This window comes from Gallus gallus, chromosome 8 (genome assembly GCF_016699485.2).
Source record: "Gallus gallus isolate bGalGal1 chromosome 8, bGalGal1.mat.broiler.GRCg7b, whole genome shotgun sequence".
Lineage (NCBI taxonomy): Eukaryota > Metazoa > Chordata > Aves > Galliformes > Phasianidae > Gallus > Gallus gallus.
The window spans coordinates 7661437-7679168 of NC_052539.1; the positions used below are offsets into that span (position 1 = coordinate 7661437).

General features: G+C 45.4%; 1 protein-coding gene across 3 annotated transcripts in view; it reads left to right on the top strand.

Moving 5' to 3' along the window:
* Positions 1 to 1075: 1075 nt before the first annotated feature.
* The window catches only part of RGL1 (ral guanine nucleotide dissociation stimulator like 1), a 66817-nt gene continuing 50160 nt past the window's right edge, over positions 1076 to 17732 (top strand). Inside the window, exons 1-2 of one of the 3 annotated variants that reach the window (NM_001031271.2) lie at positions 1076 to 1197; positions 1979 to 2089. In NM_001031271.2, the coding sequence (NP_001026442.1) occupies positions 1171 to 1197; positions 1979 to 2089 (138 nt within the window). In that variant the 5' untranslated portion in view covers positions 1076 to 1170. Of the gene's footprint in view, positions 1198 to 1973; positions 9796 to 17732 lie in introns of those variants that run through there. The other 2 variants (XM_046944420.1, XM_040704576.2) reach the window with 2 other exon arrangements.

The window sequence follows — 17732 nt, forward strand, 5'->3', positions numbered from 1 at the left end:
GATGGGAGGTGGGAAATAAATAAAGAGCTGATACAGCATCAGTATGAGAAGCTTTTCTTGCTGGGTAGCTGACAGGTGCCCCAGAGGCTGGGCTGGAAGCACTGTTCCCAGGCACAGGTCTCATCTGCTCATTAGCAATGACAGAAGCACCGAGCCGTGTCATGCAGGGCAGTGTACCGGGCAGGGCCTCCTGCTCTGTATGCTCAAACTTAACACTGCATTGTCGTCCAGAGGACTCGGTGGAGGCGCAGCCAGCAGTCTCCTGGAGGGCTGTGGCTGTGGCTATGATGGTCGGCCTTGGGATGACCAAAGAGACCATCACTGCGTGTTCTCACGTTGCGCGGGTAGGAGCAGGACGAGTCATTTCTTGAGGCTAGACAGGTGAGAGTGGCCAGGATTTGTTTCCTAACGTCCGTCGTGCAGGTCAGATGGGTCGGAACGCCTCCCCCATCACGCTAAACCTCATCTCGCCCAACCGAGACCTCAGTCCCACTCCCCCGCGTCCGGCCCTGCGGAGGTTCTCCGGCTGCCGCCGGTGCCACCCGCTCGGCCCCGGGCCGGCTGCGTGCCGTTGGCACCTCAGCGGGCAGGGCACCGCCGGCAGCCGCGCTTTGCTGACTGCTCCGTTTCATTTCCTTACTTCGCAACTTGTAGCAGTAAGTTTCTGAAGAGAAACCCGTCTCCAAACCCAGCCACGCGCACCCGTCTGCGCGTCTGTTTTACACCCGAACGGCTCGGAGACGGCCCTCCTGCCCTGCCGCCCTGCCCCCGAGGCCGCGGGGTCCCGCCGAGCCCTTTGTCCCCGCGCCGCTCGGATGGATGCTGTCACGCTCGCGCGGCTGCCATGATCCCGCCCGGCGCGTCCCCGCACCACGCGGCCGTGCCGCACCTCGCGCTCCGCGAAGGCAAACGGCGCTTCCCTCGGCCCCGCCGCGGCTCGGCCCGGGGCCGCTCGCCGCCAACAGGAAGCCCCCGGCGGGGCCGGGCCGAGGCGGGGCCTGGCGCTGCCGCCCGCCCTCCCGCCTCCCGCGCGGAGCGGAGCGGAGCGGAGCCCAGGGGCCGCGCGGCTCGGGCCGGCCCGCGGCGGCGGCCGCTGACGGGGCGGAGCGGCGGCGTCGGCGCCCGGCGGCTGCGGCATGCCCCGTCGAGGCGCCCGGGAAGGAACTGAGAATGAGATTGCCGTGGAAAGCTAAAATGGTAACCGGGTCCCCCCCCCCCCCATCGCGTCCGCGGGGTGAGGGGTCGGCTTTGCGTCGCGGTGCCCGTCTGCGCTGCGGGACGGAGCCCGGCCGGGTCCGTGCGGGCTGCGGCGCCTTTGTGCGGCTCCTCGCCCGGGGAGCGAGGGATCGTCCCGGCACGTGTGCGGTTCGAGGCGGGGGGACGTCGCGCTCCTTTCTTTCTCGTCCTCTGTTAGTTGCGAGTTTTAAAGCCTCGGCTCTGCAAAGTTTTTGCGGCTGGAAATAATAGGTTTTGAAGAAGCAAACCGCGGCGCTTCGGATTCGTCCTGTCAGAGGGAGCGGAGGGCTGCTGCGCTTTACGCGCCCGTGGCTTCGAAGTTTAAAGGCTGTCCGCCCGAGTGTGCAACGGTTTTCAGAAGTGCCATTCCTTCCCGAAATGAAAGGCCGAAGAGATTAATTGCTTTAGAGAAGGGGGGCGGGAGGGAGAGGGAAGAGAGGCTGCTAATCAAAACCAAACTATTGCCTTAGAAAAGACTTCGTACAACTATTTGAAATATGTGCTAGCCTAGGAAAAATAGCTAAATGGAAAGTCAGGGTATCTCGATACCACAGGAAGGGACAGCCTGCCAAGAATGTCTCCAGTGTTCCCTCCGTCTAAAAGTATCCATCTCGCTTTGATTGTTGTGTTTGTTTTGCGCAGCCCATCCTCTGCCCTCAGCAGCACGGCACCTGGTATGGATTGCGGTCTGCAGGAGAGGGGAAAAGTTCCTTTCTCTGTTTTTCTCTCCCTTTCCCGGCAGAGCTCAATTCAGGACTGGGGTGAAGAGGTGGAAGAGGGAGCTGTTTACCATGTCACCCTGAAAAGAGTGCAGATTCAGCAAGCTGCCAACAAAGGAGCGAGGTGGCTCGGGGTAAGTGAAGCTGGCGCGGTGGCACTTTGGAAGGCTGCTGATGGACTTTGGAGCCTGCTGCACGGAGCTGGATTTCACACCAGCCTCTGTGATATTAACTTCTAGCCCCGACTGCTCTCGCCGTTTAAAAACAACAGCGCTGGAGTTGTCTGTGGGGGCAGTCTGAAAGAACTGTTGGCTATTCCTCTTTTACTGATGTGTATGAAAACAGATCTGACCGGCTGTGGCCGTGGATCAGATGATACTTAATGCAGAGATAAGGGTTGTCTTTTGGTCTGATCTTAAAAGTTGGGCATTTAACAGTTATTTCACAGTGGGCTACGGCTCGTTCCAGTTGCTAGGAGTCTGCTTCGTGTACCCCAAGCAAACAGTCACAGTGTTTTAACTAATGAGGGTCTCTCAAAAGTTAGAAACTTCTTCAGAGTTTGAGCGAATGTAGGTTTGGGTCTCGTTTCACTCTTTCTTTCTGGGCCAGATGAGATGTTGGTATCCCTTTTTACTTGTCAGCATTTCTGCGAGAACTACAGCTATGTGCTCTTTTTCAAAGGTATATTTCAAAGCAGGGAGGCTTTAGCAGCGAGTGAAATAAACTTAAATGCACATGCACTTAATTTGGCATGCTGCTGGGTGCCTGTACCTTTGTCAGGCCAAGTCCCCAGCTGATAGAAAATGTCCTCACTTCCCTGGAATCACTGCAGCTGCAGCAATCTGAGCCAGGTCTTCAGGAGGTGGCTATAACTGTGGTATTATTTTATGTTAATCGATTTTCTTCAACATCAAAGGCACATAAGAACTTGGTTTGTGATAGTGTCCGGGTTAGTGTTTTAAAGCCTTTTAAATCTGCTCAAAGATTTATATCGAATAGTTTTCTTGTGAAGTTCCACGTCGTGAAGCAATATAGCGATGCTGAAACCACAGTCAAGAAAGATAAGCAAATTTTGTCCTGCCTGCAGATAGTGCTTAGAATTTCCCCTTTCCATGCTTGCAAGAAGTACAGAGAGATCTATTCAGAACAGATAATTTCAAATCTGCTTCCTCTGAGTGGCAGATTTCCCATCTCTGCCTCCCGTTTTTACCAGGGTTGATAGAAAAATAGTAGAAAGTATCTTTGCACTCCTGTAGGATTCCCAGATGGTGGCTTTGTAAGAGGTGGAGGTCACAGAGAGTGAGCCCATGTCCCAAAAGCGTCCTTCAGGAAAGCATTAATTTCTCCTGTTTCAGACATGTTGTTCTGTCTGTGTAGAAGGAAACTGCTAGGCCTTGATCATATTCTCAAAGGAAGAACATATCTGTGTTGCTCAGACCACTGGCACAGCTTATGGTGCTGCTCTTAGTAAGAGGAGAAGGGACTGCAAGGTCACGGGGTTGGCTTTTGGCTTTCTATGCCTAGTGCAAGCTTCTTCAGGTCAGATGGAGCCCTGGTAGTGGGGCAGTGTGTCACCTGTGCCGGGCATAAACGAGTGACTGCATCTTCCAGGCTGGCATCTTTAATCAGCAATAATCTCATGCACTTTATTTAAAGATATTTTTAAACATATGGGCTTTTTGTTCCCTTAAGCTCTTCAGAACAGAAAATATTTTAAGCTCTTTGCGATCTTGTTTTATTAATGGCTTTACTGTGGTCCTAAGGCCAGCAAATAGCCTCTAACCCAGAACCCAGTTATTTGTGAATAGGCATCCCCACCTCCCGTGGTTTTGCCCTGAAAAGCATAATTGTCTCTTTTGTAATTGCCATCAGGTGATGGTTTATTTATTTATTTATTCATAATCTGGAGCTCACAGGGCTTTATGATGTAATTTTTATTTTTTTATTTTTTCCTCAAAACTTTGAAATTCATAGAGCTTAACTAAAAAGCTGTTGGGTTCATCAGTGCAGGTCCTTCTTGGTGTTGCAGACATTCACCCTTAGGTTGACTGGAGGTCAAGACTGGAGGTCATCTGAAGAGTATGGGAATAACGTATTTGTGCATCTGCAAGCATTGAGCTTTAATTGTAACAAATATGGTAACTCTGTCACTGATTATGTGTGGGTTAAGGTTAGAAAACAGTGACTTATTCAGTGTCGGTTTGTATCCTGCAAGGGTCTCCTTAGTTTGACCTTCTCTGAGGCATTGAGTTTCTAGTGGTTTATTAAGCCTTGTGACTTGAAAAGCCAAAGTTCTTCAAGAACCTCCATGCTGCATGTGGATATTGAATGCTGTGTGGCATCAGAGCAGGGGTTTGGTCCCATGATTCTGGAGTGGATGGTTCTTAGTGGTGCTGTGTTTCTAAACTGCTTTGGAGGTGTTTCAGCTGGAAAGCATTAGATGGTGAATTATTTGATGTATCTGAACACTTCGTACAACCTTTGTTAAAGGAAACATAAAATATCTTGCTTATTCCAAGTGTGTTGGTGCTTATTACCAATTTCTTTATTCATAGAATGGTATCATAGAGTCATAGAATGGCTTGGGTTGAAAAGGACCACAATGATCATCGAGTTTCAACCCCCCTGCCATGTGCAGGGTCGCCAACCACCGGACCAGGCTGCCCAGAGCCACATCCAGCCTGGCCTTGAGTGCCTCCAGGGATGGGGCATCCACAGCCTCCTTGGGCAACCTGTTCAGTGCGTCACCACCTCTGTGTGAAAAACTTCCTCCTAATATCCAACCTAAACCTCCCTTGTCTCAGTTTAAAAGCATTCCCCCTTGTCCTATTACTATCCACCCTTGTAAACAGCCGTTCCCTCTCCTGTTGGAAGTCGTGCATAAATGTGTTCTTGGAGAGGTACCAGTAGGTGAATGACCTTAGATTTTTTTGTTTCAAGAGGGCTAATACACTTTTCTTAAAATTCTGTACCCTAACATACCATCCAGGGTTCTGAATGGTCATCCCTGCTGTGAGGGAATGGTCTGTTTAAAAGCCCACTGTAGGATTACAGCTCAAGCACTGTGAACACTTGTTTATTTTCAAACTTCTATAATTAATAAAAGGAGAAGATAAACAGGCTGTGACTGACACAGTCGTCAGTAGTTCCGCATCTTTCAGAAGTGTGAAGCTTTTGTATAAACACCACATTTTCAGCTTTAAATTTAATATAGACATCAAAGGCTGCCAATAATAACTACTGGTTTTGTCATTAAATGCTTAGTCACTAAATATTTAGTGCAGATTAAGACTTTAGGCACTACGGTATTAGGAAGGATTAGTAACCCCAGTAGTAGCTCAGCGTTGTGAGGGATGCTGCACAGAAGGACTACCCTGACCAAAAGGAATGTACAGACTAAGTATCAGATAAGGCACGTCCTTGCACATATGTTGTCTTTTCTGCTGGCCAGTATCTGAGGCAGTGCTATGAATCTCACAGCAGTCTTGGTGTTTTTCAAGTTATTTGTAAACATGAAGGCAACAGAGAGTCTTAGGGTTATTTTCCAAAGCCAAGTGTTTCTTCTGGAGGTGTTTAAAGAGGATCCCTGCTGAGCATGAGAAGTTCAAGAGAAAGCATGAAGACTTTCTTATTTTTTTTTATAAACCTAAGTGGGTGGAAGTGTCTCCAGAATAGATGTGTGGCAGAAGGCATCGTCATGAGAGCCAGAGAGGTGGCGTGGAGACTGGTAACAATCCAGGAACCGTGAAGGCTGTGGAAACAGACTGATGACCTAACCTGTGTGAGAGAAGGGGGAGGCAGAGAACTGTATAGATGGATGGGATGACAAGGGCCAGGAGAAGTGCTTTCCACAGCAGCCTTTTGAGTGGATGTTCAGCATCATTTTGAATGAGATTACATCAGGCTAGAGCAAAAGACCCATCAGTAACAGGATTAGAAGGTGAGAGGGTGCAGCAAAGTTTTAAGGATATGCCTAGAAAGAGAAGGTTGAATAAAAAAATGTGACACAAAAAGAACCTAAGAAATGAGATTCAGCTTATGTCTGAGGATGTAAAGGCAGCCCACAGGAGGGTTGGCACCCTGCATGTCAGACAGGACAGTGCTATTGTCTATGAAGAAAAGGCAGCAGAGCAGAAAAGGCAGGTGAAGAGATTAGCATTCTGTGGTCTTTTTTTTGGTCTTGAACTGTCAGCTATGTACTTGTGAAACAAGGCTGAGAGACCAGCTGAATCATAATGTAGCCAGAAGCAGATAAGAGTAGAGCTGTATAAGTAAATCAGCTTCTGAACACCTTGATTTCTGTTGCCAAGAGCATTATGCTGACTGAGTATGAGCACTGGGAAAGGTGAACTCCAGTTGATGACTTACTGTAAATCACAAACTGAAAAGTAAACAGGGAGTTGAAAGAAAAGGGAAGAAGCAGCAAGTAGAGAAGTAGGTGGAGAAAGAGAAGGAATTTTTTAAGAGGTGATGTACTGAAATAAACTTTGAATGGGAGAAGTGAGTGATGAGAATGTGAGAGGCAAAAGGTCCAAGAGAAGGAGGTATGAGGGAATGGGATGGGATCTGTCAGATAAGTGACAGGATCAGAGGAGGAGCACAGGCAAGAAAATTCCACACTTGTCACGCAGTAGAAATGAGAGTTGGTCATTCCTTTGCAAAGAGGAATGAGGGCTGGAGAGTTCCAGGAGCCAGGACTGCAGATGTAGAATGAGATTAAATTGAAATATTGAAGTTGTTTGACTACGGAGAGGACAAAAATGAAGTAGAAGGGAGGGGAAAAAAAGGTTTTACTGGTGAAGATAATTGGCCTGGTGGTTGTGTTTGTGCCAGGCGCCAGTGGGTGCATCCAGTGAAGATGCACCAGGGTGAGGGGTGAGCAGGATGGACCCTACAGTGATGGAAAGAGAAAGAGATGAATGATGTAGGACAATAAGGCAGGAAGAAATGAATGACTGTATAAAGAGCAGAGACAGTTTAAGGCTACCTCAGTGGAGGAACATCCTTGGCAACTGACAAGAATTGAGCCAAAGCAGTAGATACTGCTAGGAAGCAAAGAGGAACTGCTGGTCTGGAGACAGCTGCCTGTGGGAGTTCTGCACGGCAGTCCTGCAACTGAACTGCTGTCATGTGTTCATTAAGGTCAGTGACAAAAGCAGAAGCAACACTGATAAAACCTAATGGTCTGGCAGAGGAGAAAACAAGAAAGGCTGACACTTGGGACTAGTGTAACTGGCGCAGGTTGAGGTTATATAGCACAGAACACAAAGACGTGGTTGTGAAAGAGTTAAAATTTCTGCCATAGGCTGATATCTTTGTCCTTTTTTGTCTCTTCCAGTTTGGGGCATTTTAGTCAATCAAAGCACACGTGAGCCATGAGGATAATGTAAAGCAGAAAGGCAGATGTGATGCTCAGGTGTTTTAGGTTATTGCCAGCAGAGGTGGGAAACATGGATCTCCTTGTATGGTGCTCTCGGTGTGACTGCAATTCTGGCTGTTTTCAAGAAAGCTGGTTTAAACTAGGAGATAGGATAGTCAAGAAAATGACAGCTGTGTCTGACTATTATCTGAAGAGTATAGTTTGGTTATCTTAACAAAATGAATAAAGTTTCAAATCGTCAGATCAACGAGACAGTGGGGTAGCACTGCAGGGAGAGCAAAGGAAGCAAATAACTCTACAGCATCAGTACTGAAGCTGCTTTGTGGTAGAAGTCCCCACTGTCTTAACCAGGCTGATGAGGAAAAGATGGGGCTGTAAAGCCTTACTTCATTCAAGGTAGGCAGTGGTGCTGGTCTGTCCTGGTGCTGGGGAGACTGCTCTGTGAAGAGGAGGTCACCGATGTCATTTCATGTTCAGAATTGTTTGGGAAGCAGCAAGAGAAGGGCAGGTGGGAGAGGAGTACCTGCAGGGGTGGCAGGAGGTGACAGCAGTGGGGTGCATGAAGAGTGCCTTATTTGTGTGGGGGTGTCAGCGTGCCCTGGTAAACAGAATGTGGAGAAGCAAATGCGAAAAAGTAGCAGGGTGGTGTTAGAAAACATTGGAAAACGCTGTTGTGGAAATGGAGGAGGGGGAGCAGTGGGATAGGAGTAATGGAAAGGATGCAGTGCTACAGCAAATGAGCGGCGAGAGGCATGGGTGTGGCACGGGCAGATGGACAAGAAGATTACAGAATGAAAAGCAGAGTTTTCAAAGTCCAGTGAAGTTATTTTTTGCAGGGCTCCCCTGTCAGCCAGCTGGAGCACTTCATCTCACCCTGCCAGGGCCTACAGGGAGGGGTGGGCGACTTGTGTCCAGCGCTCCGGGAAGCAGAGAGCAGTGAGAGCCAGGAGGGGCTCCTTAATGCTTGCAAATGTTCTTCCTGTCAGAGTACTTTACCTTACCCTGAAAGGAGTGGGGAAAATCCATGTGCTTTGCCTCTGGAGTTCTTACTGGGGAAGGTCTCAGGAAATCCAGCCCGGAATGGGAGTTCCCTTGAGCCCGGTGCTCTGGAGGAGCCATGCAGGGCCTGTATCTCCACATCTTAAATGGTTGCTAAGCTTTGTGAGCCAGTTCTCAAGTATTAAGTTTCTCACTGTACTAATGGATGACACAGACTGCTCTTCCTTTCTGTCTTAAATATCCAGATAACGGTGAAATAATAAGCTCCCTCATGGCCAGTTCTGCCTGATTTAGTTTAGCCACTGATTACATTTCTAAAGCGGATTTTAGAGACACGTTTTTTTTTTTCCTTCAGCTTTCCTTTTTTGGCCACAGCTGGCCTTCTGGCTCTGGAGTCTGTTTAGTTAGAGACTGACTCAAAAGATGACTTATCTCAAGCCATCTTTAATGCGATAGCATTGGGTGTACAGCTGAACGTATTCTTCAAATCTATGAAGACCTTGTTGTGAAAGGGTGCTTTAAAAATGCCTCCAAAATTCTGACAGGGAACAAGGTGAGAAGCTTCAACTCTGTCGGTAAATATTTATGTGTTTTCCTAGCACTGATAGTGTTTGATAAGTACCTTTCCTGAGAACTTCATGTTGTGTTATAACTGATCTTTGAGTAATTGTCTTGTGCTGCGTGTAACCACTCGCTTGGCTTCTGAACGCCTCTGTAGTCGTATACATTGGCAGGATGCTTATATTGGAGAGATCAGTGAGAAACGGCACAGAAGTGTCTAATTGCAGATAGGACGTCGGATACAACCTTCTCCCTGACTTGAAAAACAAGTTTGGAAAGAAGTTTTAGTTGGGATTTATTTTCTTTCCAGTGCTGACCTCCTAAATACAGGTTGAGATTTAAACGGTGCCTGGAACCATCAACATTTTAGGAACATGCAAAGCCTCACATTTTCTCTGAGCCTGATCCTGCCCTCCTATAAGCACTTTTAAGCCAGCTCTGTGGTTTATTTCTGTCTTACTCTTAGGTCCCAGATGTTCTTCTCAAGCGTAGTTTCCTGTGCAATCAGTAGGCCAGCACTCAGCTGATCTTTGTCCTCGCTGCAGCTTTCTGTTTTTTTTCTCTTGATTTGTAGCATTTGTTGGTCTCTTCTGGCTAAATCAGACTCCTTGGAATCAGGTTCCTGCTGCCTGTTGTGACCACTGAGCCCAAGGCTGGGCTGTAGTTCTGACTGTGTATTTGGCAGAAGTAGAAAGGCAGTTGAGAAGGAGCTGACAGGCACCCTGCTGTTGCACTCAGAATGCTGTGTTCTCTGAGGACCTGTCTTGCAGATGGAGGTTGGAAGATGGGAAGCGCTCGCGTTGATTTGGTGTGGCAGAAGGTACCTGCAAGCTGCTGGAGACCCACAGAGGAACAGTTAGGAGTTTTCAGTGAGAATCAAGTGACTTTACCTACGGACAGGTACACAGTTATGAAAAGAAAGCCCTAGAATTCATTCGGTTTGCCTTCTGGTTTTGAGTAGGCTCTTTCCTCCTGCCCTTTCCTTCAGCTCTAGTCATAGTTGTACACTAGCATCATAGCCCTTATTAACAACTGCTTTTTCCTTACTTCCTCATTGAGGTATGCTTTTCTGCTCAAGGGATATTCCAGGTAGCACACTTCAATGCAGTCATTAGCTGGGTGTCTGTGCAACATACACTTGAACATGAGACCTGAGCTTATTATGAATTTTAAAATGGAAGCCTGAAAAATTACTGTCTTTTATTTTCGCAGTCCCAAATGCAACGTGCATGATGAGAAGGATAACTAGCTTTATAGTACCATATCGTGCTCTTGGTTGTGTTTAAAACCTCACATTCCAAACTGTCAGGGAGTGACAGGATTGCAGTGCTTTACTCTTGCATGTTATTAACAACGAGTGAGGCTATAGGATGCTCTTGTTTGGCCACTTGGAACTAGGAAGAGACACAGAGGAAGCTTCTCTTCATACAGGGCTGTGCAGAGGCATCTCCTGCTAATGACTGTTCCATTAAGTGGAATAATGAGAGGTAAGGGAGTCTCAGACGAGCAGATGTTGCTGTTGACTGCACTGTTCTGTTTTTGCACTGATTGTTTGTGACTGCGTCTTGGAAATCTCTCAGCCAATCTGTTTCAATCTGAAAGCTTGCTTCTGACATACTTTAAGGTTACCTGTGACATGTAGGGACGTAACAACACCCTGTACTGTAAGTGATATCCCCTGGGAATTCCTCTGATAGCCAGGATGCCTGTCTTTTCTAACCTTGCTTCTTGGATGGTACAGATTCTGCCTTAATTATAGCGTCTTAACTGTTCTGCTGCTAACATCAGTGAATTTTATTTCACTTGCTTCTCTAAGAAGAAAGGAGTGAAAGGGGTAACAAAAAATCAGCTTGCTCTGAAGGGAAACTGACATTTTCCTTCTGAATGTTGGAAGATCTAGGTCACTCGTTGGGTTAAAGAAGTGTTGGCAAGGAATGTGGCTATGTGTCATCGGAAAGCCTGGGAGAAGCAGCATATGAACTCGACTGAGATGCTGTGGAGAGAACAGCCCTGGAGAAACCATTAGTTTTACAGTTTAGGGTTTGATGTTTTCATTTAAGAAACAGACTGAAGCATTGCGAGCATGTTAGTCATGCTTGGATTTAAATTTAGCCTTGCTAAAGCTAATTAAAAATATGTTTAGTGACAGAGTGTGTATGCATGCTTTGAACATACATCTTTTACTACCGGTGTAGGAATCTATTCTCTAAATACATAGCTTCCTATAGCAGCGTTGTAAGGGGCCACAGCTGTGTGTAGAAATAATCACAAACAATCAGATCTTGGCCTAGCTCCTAAAAGACAATAGGGTTACCTTGTGTGACAGGGGTAAATGGATGTTGACACACTGTGATTCATACTCTTTCTTGTCCTTGTATAGCTGATGTGTGGTTTCTTGCTCATCTTTGTGCAGCTGGTGTGTAGCCTCTTGCAGACAAGAGGCAGAGTAAGCGTGATGTCTTAGTGCTGTTTATTATCCCAGGAAGATAGTTTCAGAGCTCAAAACATTATCTTTGGTGTTGTGGTTTGTTTACACCAGAAACGCAGAATGCCCCTTGTGTTTGAAATGGTTTATCATTTGTGCATCGCTCAGCCAGCAGCAAAGCTCTCTTGTCCAGTGGATATGGGCCAGGCTGACAAGCCATTCTTTGAACACTGCAGTGGCATTTTGATGTATGTTTTGTACAAACTTTTCAGTCTCTTTTCATGTTCAGTGGCTACAGAAACTCTTGAGATGTGGCCCGTAGTTTCCCATGAGTGCTACACCAGCAGGTAACGCTACTTTTAGGGCTGAATTATAAAATCTGTGTTATATTTTTATGATTCCTGGAATAAGAATTTTTTTGAAATGTGTGGAAGTTGAATTTTTATGGAAATAACTCTAACTTGGACCAAAATGGATTCATACTAATGCCTGAATACAGCAGCTCTGTAGTTCAGTTCAACATGATGCTGCCGATAATTCACCAGAAGGAAGGTAAAAGCATATCCTGGTGAAATTATGATGATCCTGCATTCTTACAGCATCTTTTATCCAAATGGCTTTCAAAGCATGGCCACAAATTTTCAGCAGACAGGCTATGCAAAGTATGTTGTAGTGTAACGTGGTATAAACCTCTGCCTTTGAGTGGGGCTTACAGCTCAGCAGCAGTGCTGATGCTTTGGGTATGGTGTACCATAGAACCATATAGGTTGCAGTAGACCTCTAAGATCATCCAGTCTAACTATCTACCCATCCCAGTCTATCCGTTTACCCATCCCCACCATGCCCACTAAACCATGTCTGTGAAATTCCCATTTATTTTGGGAGGTGAGAAAGAAGGGAGAAAAAAGTATTTCTGGGACAATCTGACTTTTTAAAAGCCACTTTTTTCTTTCTTTCTTTTGAGGTTGTTGAAGAGTTTGAAGCATTAGATAAAGTTCTTGGGAAATCGATGAGTTGTCAGAGTTGCAGGATGATATTTAGTGGCTTCACTGTTTTATCATGTGGATATCTTCCCGACATGTGGCAAATGTGCAGCAAGAAGCAGCTGGTTAACAATGCATAGCAGCACACTGAAGCAATTTAGGACCAGAAGTGAATAAATTAGAACTGTTTGAGAAGACCTGGACATCTGAGAGTGAAAATGTTTGAAATGGTGAGTGGAGCAGGGACGCTTTGGTGCCAGGGAGTGTTTCATAGAGTCATAGAATGGCCTGGGTTGAAAAGGACCACAGTGATCATCGAGTTTCAACCTCCCTGCTACGTGCAGGGTCACCAACCAGCAGACCAGGCTGCCCAGAGCCACATCCAGCCTGGCCTTGAATGCATCCAGGGATGGGGCATCCACAGCCTCCTTGGGCAACCTGTTCCAGTGCGTCACCACCCTCTGGGTGAAAAACTTCCTCCTAATATCCAACCAAAACCTCCCCTGTCTCAGTTTAAGACCATTCCCCCTTGTCTTATCACTATCCATCCTTGCAAACAGCCATTCTCCCTGCTGTGTTTGGTGGAAAGCAGAACATTGAAAGCAGGGGGAAAAAGATACCCGTACTTTTTCATTGCACGTAATTAACCTGAAGGACTCGCTTCCAGAAGTAATTATGTCCAATGGCCTAGAAGGTTTCAGGGAGGACTGGGTATTTATATGATTAATGAGAACAAACACATGAATACTGCCTGAGATTCAAAACAGCCATGTAACTCTTGATTATTTAGGTGTAAAACAGACACTTCCCATGACTGAACAGTCTTTTCTTTTAGGTTGGTTATTCTTTATGTTATGAATGTTATTTCTTCACCTTGGTCTGTAACATCTGGCCATTGTCAGAAGGAAAATCCTCTAGTTTAGTTGAAGATGACAATTATTATATGTTGCCATTTATAAAGTTCTGTTTTCTATTTGTTTGTGGCACATATTTAACGAGGCAGAATAAAATTGAACACAGGCACTCATAAAAAGAATCCTGAGAACTCACATGTCCCGAAGATGTCAGGGCCGTATTGCAACACGACCTGGGAGTTTGCTGTGGGCCTGCTTTCCTACAACCTCATGCTGCTTGACGAGAACTTTGGGTGCTCAGACCCTGCTTTTTTCATGCACAAAAAGAATGTTTGCATCTGTGCTGCTTGAGGCTCTGTGAATGCAGGAATTGTGTGGGTTGGTGTGCCCCATTCAACTTCATAATAGCTGCCTTAAAAATAAGACAGCTAGAACAGGGCATGGTACTCTACATGTGGTCTCATCAGACCTTTTATGCAGGGGAAGAATAGTGTCCCTTGACTTGATTCAGTACTCTCTATTTATACATTGCAAATTGTTTGCTTTTTGCCACTGCTTCCAAGTGTTGTGCTGCAAGATTGTGTGTTGTGCCTACTCTAAGCCTGCAGAGCTGTCCTCTGATCCATGTGCCACAGTGTGACCTTTGAAGGTAGTACTTTCACCAGATCATTTTTTGCTGGGCTCTTACATCTCTCTGAGTTTGGTTGCCTAAGCCATGTGTTGCCCATGGGATGTAGATATCCTTTGACTGCTTTGTTGACCAAAGGTGTGAAGGTTTTTAGCAGTTGAGTTGGTAGCAGTCACCAACTGTGTGCTCTGCCAAGCTGTTGGGTTGCAGTCTGGTAGAGTTTTCACTTGTTTCTGTTTGCCACCAATTTACATGCCAGTATTCACAATGTTCTTTGTGCAGCTCAGCCCTGTGTCAGTGCAGAAATTGTTGTGTTCTTCAAGCACCAGTGAAATGTATGGTGTTCCCATAGCTGCTGTTGCTTTGCTTGAATTACAAGAACTCTTCACAAATTAAAATGATTGCTGCACATTAGTTGTTGTGTGTGTTAGCTTTGTCATACCTACACAAGGGTGAGTGTGATACTGGGTCTAGAAAGACCCTAAGTCAGGAGTCTCATTCTCAGCGTTAACTAGCCAGTGGCTCATTCTGTGTTTTGAACTGATCAGTTTAACTTTTGGGGTTTTGATTCTCTCACGTGTAATGTGTTTAGTATTTGTTTTGAGATCTAGCTATCTGAGAACAGTAGAGGCAAGCTACTGTGCTTTAGAATGACCATACAGTAATCAAACCCACAGAAGAGAAAACTGCTGGAGACACAAGAAAACTTCTGTAGCACTGCAAGGTCCTCCTGATGTGCACAGTGACTGCTGTACCACTTTGCAGGCTACGAGTTCCACAAGAAGAGGCTTTGAGTGCTGCATGGGTCTCCAGCTTGTGCCTATGGGCTGCAGCCTATTGGGCTTTAGAGTGAAGATTTGTGAGATATTTTATTTAAGCTTCCAGATCTCAGTGGCTTCTTCTGACTCTAAAAAAATCAGCGATTTAAACTTCCAAGAATCAATATATCCAAAAGCAGAAGCAGACCATGCCACGTTAAAGAGCTATCTAGGGTTTTATTTACCCCTTGACATAAGGGATGGTAGTTTATGCCCCACATCTTGGTGTTGCGTGTGTTGAATCATACTGAGTTGCTGATTTGATTCAAGCCAAGTGCACAATGTCCTTCAGTTTTTTTTTTTTTATAGTACTCCTGGATTGGACTTGTAAGATGAAGATGGTAATATTTCAAAGCTTCATCGGTGTTGGGTGCAAATGGCAAGTCAGCACACCCTTCAGGATTAGCTACTGACTTCAGTGCAGAAAAGATCAGTTAACTAAACGCTCCTGAGGTGTGTTTGGAAGCCAGCGTAAACAGTGCAGGCAAATACAACAAGAAAATGTTTATAAAGATATGCCCACACATCCTTCTGTCTTAGTGCTTGGCCTGTAGTATTCTGTGGCCCTACCTGCAGTACACTTTGCACTTTTAGAGTAGAAACCCTTGAGGGCAGGGATGGTGCCTCACATTTTGACATATCAGCCATTGTGCTGCTGTTGTAAATGTCTCTTAAGTAACAATGTTCTATTTCATTTGGAAGTCAGATCTTACACTTTGCATTCTTCCCAATGAGTGCCATGGATTGATTCTGGCTGTGCGTCGGTCTGCTGGCTCCCTGCAGCATGTGAAATGGGAATGAACTCTTGCACACTTACTTGAACCATGAGGCTTGCATTCTTCCTTGTACAAAAGCAGTCTTGTTCAGAAGACTTCAGATGACCGTGGAGTTAGAAGAGGACAGAGAAGAAAAGAAATATGCTATTAACTCCTGATGCGTAATTAAACAACAACAAAAAAAAGGGCAGACAATAACATGGAGGACTTCTGTTTCATCTTACGGTCTGACATTTTTCTCTTGCTCTTTCCCCTCTACTTGTAAGCTATGCTTCTTGAGCATTCTGACTCAGTACTTCCACATAATTATGTGTGTTTTGATTCGTATTCATTGTCTAAGGACTTAAGTTCAACTGCAACAGAACTCCAAAACTGAAATACAGCCGTCTGCAGTGGGTTCAGCGCCAACTCACGCAGCTGGTGCTGCTTTCTGCAGTGTCAGAAGAGATGGGTTAAAGGCCGGGTGCTGTACTTAGTTATAAGAATGCAGCCATTTTTGTAGATATATAATGTGCTTCTTTATCATATACTTTGGCAGATTGTTAAGCAAAAAGGCCAGTTTGTCATAAGGAGACCTATGTAATTAGCACAAGAATGTTGCCATCACAGATACTGTACGTACACGTGTGAGCGTTCATACATGTAGGCTCGCACTACGTGTGCATGTGTACAAGAGAAGAATCTTAATAGACTCCATAATCAATCCCCTGTGATGTCTAGATAATCTAGTAAAAATGCAGTTTGGCCTGAACTGCTGATGGAACTAATATTTTTGGGCTCTCTTAGTGCTTGAGTAAATGTTGAAGCTGGTAACTTTTCATATTAAGCAGCATTATCTTGCTGCTTTTTCTGGTCAGGCCCCACCCTGGAGACATCTCTTAGTTTCAAAACAAAGAGTAGTAAAAAGCACAGCCATTGAAATGAAGTTTATAATTCAATTTAGATCTGTACTCATGCTGCGGTCGTAAAAATGCTTTCCTGCTAACCTATTTCTGCTTTAAAATATTAAAAAAGCTTGGCAGTAGAGATGACTCACAGAAAGCATTATGAAACGTGTAAAAACATTTCCTTGTTTTCCTTCTTTCTTCCACAAAATTCAATGTATTTTAAAATCTGAATCAATCTTCTGCTAAATGTTTTCTCCCCTGCCAGAATGCACACCTACAGTGTTATTTTCCAGCTACTCATTCTGTTAAATTCTATCACTCTTGCCTTGTTGTTTACACTGAGTGCAGTAGCAGTTTACATTGATTTCCTGAGTCAGTATGATTTTAATTTCTGGGTACTGCCGGGGCAAGCTTTACAGTGTGAAAGGGAAGCCAACGATCCAATCAGGATAAATAAAACCATTCTGGGTTATGTAATGTGTATTCATGTTATAATTATGCAACACAATTCTTACTTCTGCCATCCTTAAACTCGCTGTGAGTTCAGCAGTTTTGCCTGCTGTCTCACACAGGACGTTCTTTGTTTCTACTGACTGAGCAGAAAGCGATGATGAGCTCCACAATTAAATTAAATTACATTCCTGGAAGGGGAAAAAGTGGTGCTGCTTTTCACAGGGTAAGCATCACAGTTTATGACTACCAACAATACAAGCACAGTACAACAATGATCTCTGTGCTTCTGAATGGTCAAAATACATTGCTTTTTCATGCTCATCTATAAATGTCATCAAACAGTGTAACTCTTGCCATCGTAAATGTCTGACCAGGTTAGTGGCAATATCAAGCATTCCTTCTCCCTGCTGTACTTGGCTTTGCAGCATCAAAGAGTTGTAGCAAATTACTTCTCCAACCGCTGTTTCACAAACTGAATTTCTGCAATGGTTTTCCTTGGGGTAGATGGAGAGTTTTCATCACCTCTAAGAGCCAGACAGCTTATAAACGTGAGGTAATTAAGAATTTTCAGCTTCTGTGTGGTGGTGATGGAGCTGGGCTGATTCCATAGCAGCACTGAGTGGCATGGACATTCGGTTGTACTGGAAATAACACCTGTCTGGCCCTGTGTTAAAGCATTCAGGGGTCATATAACAACCAGATAGGGAACTAAGGAGCCAGGCAGTATGCAGCAAAGCGTTGGTGTTGAGGTGGATGAGACTGGGAGATGAGGCTTTAGGGGACAGGGTTATGTACAGAGGCCCGAGGACAAACAAAGCTCTCGATCCCAAGGCAGGCTGTACGCTTGGAGGATGACTTCAGCAGCTGTATTTTTTTTTTTTTAACCATATTTTAATGTACGTGGAAGAATGTAGGTGTAGGTGACTTGGGGAGAAAGGTCTGATGTTGTCGGCCTTTCACATCTGCATTGCTTTAAAACAGCAGCAAGTATTTTGTGCAGAGGCCATGCTGTT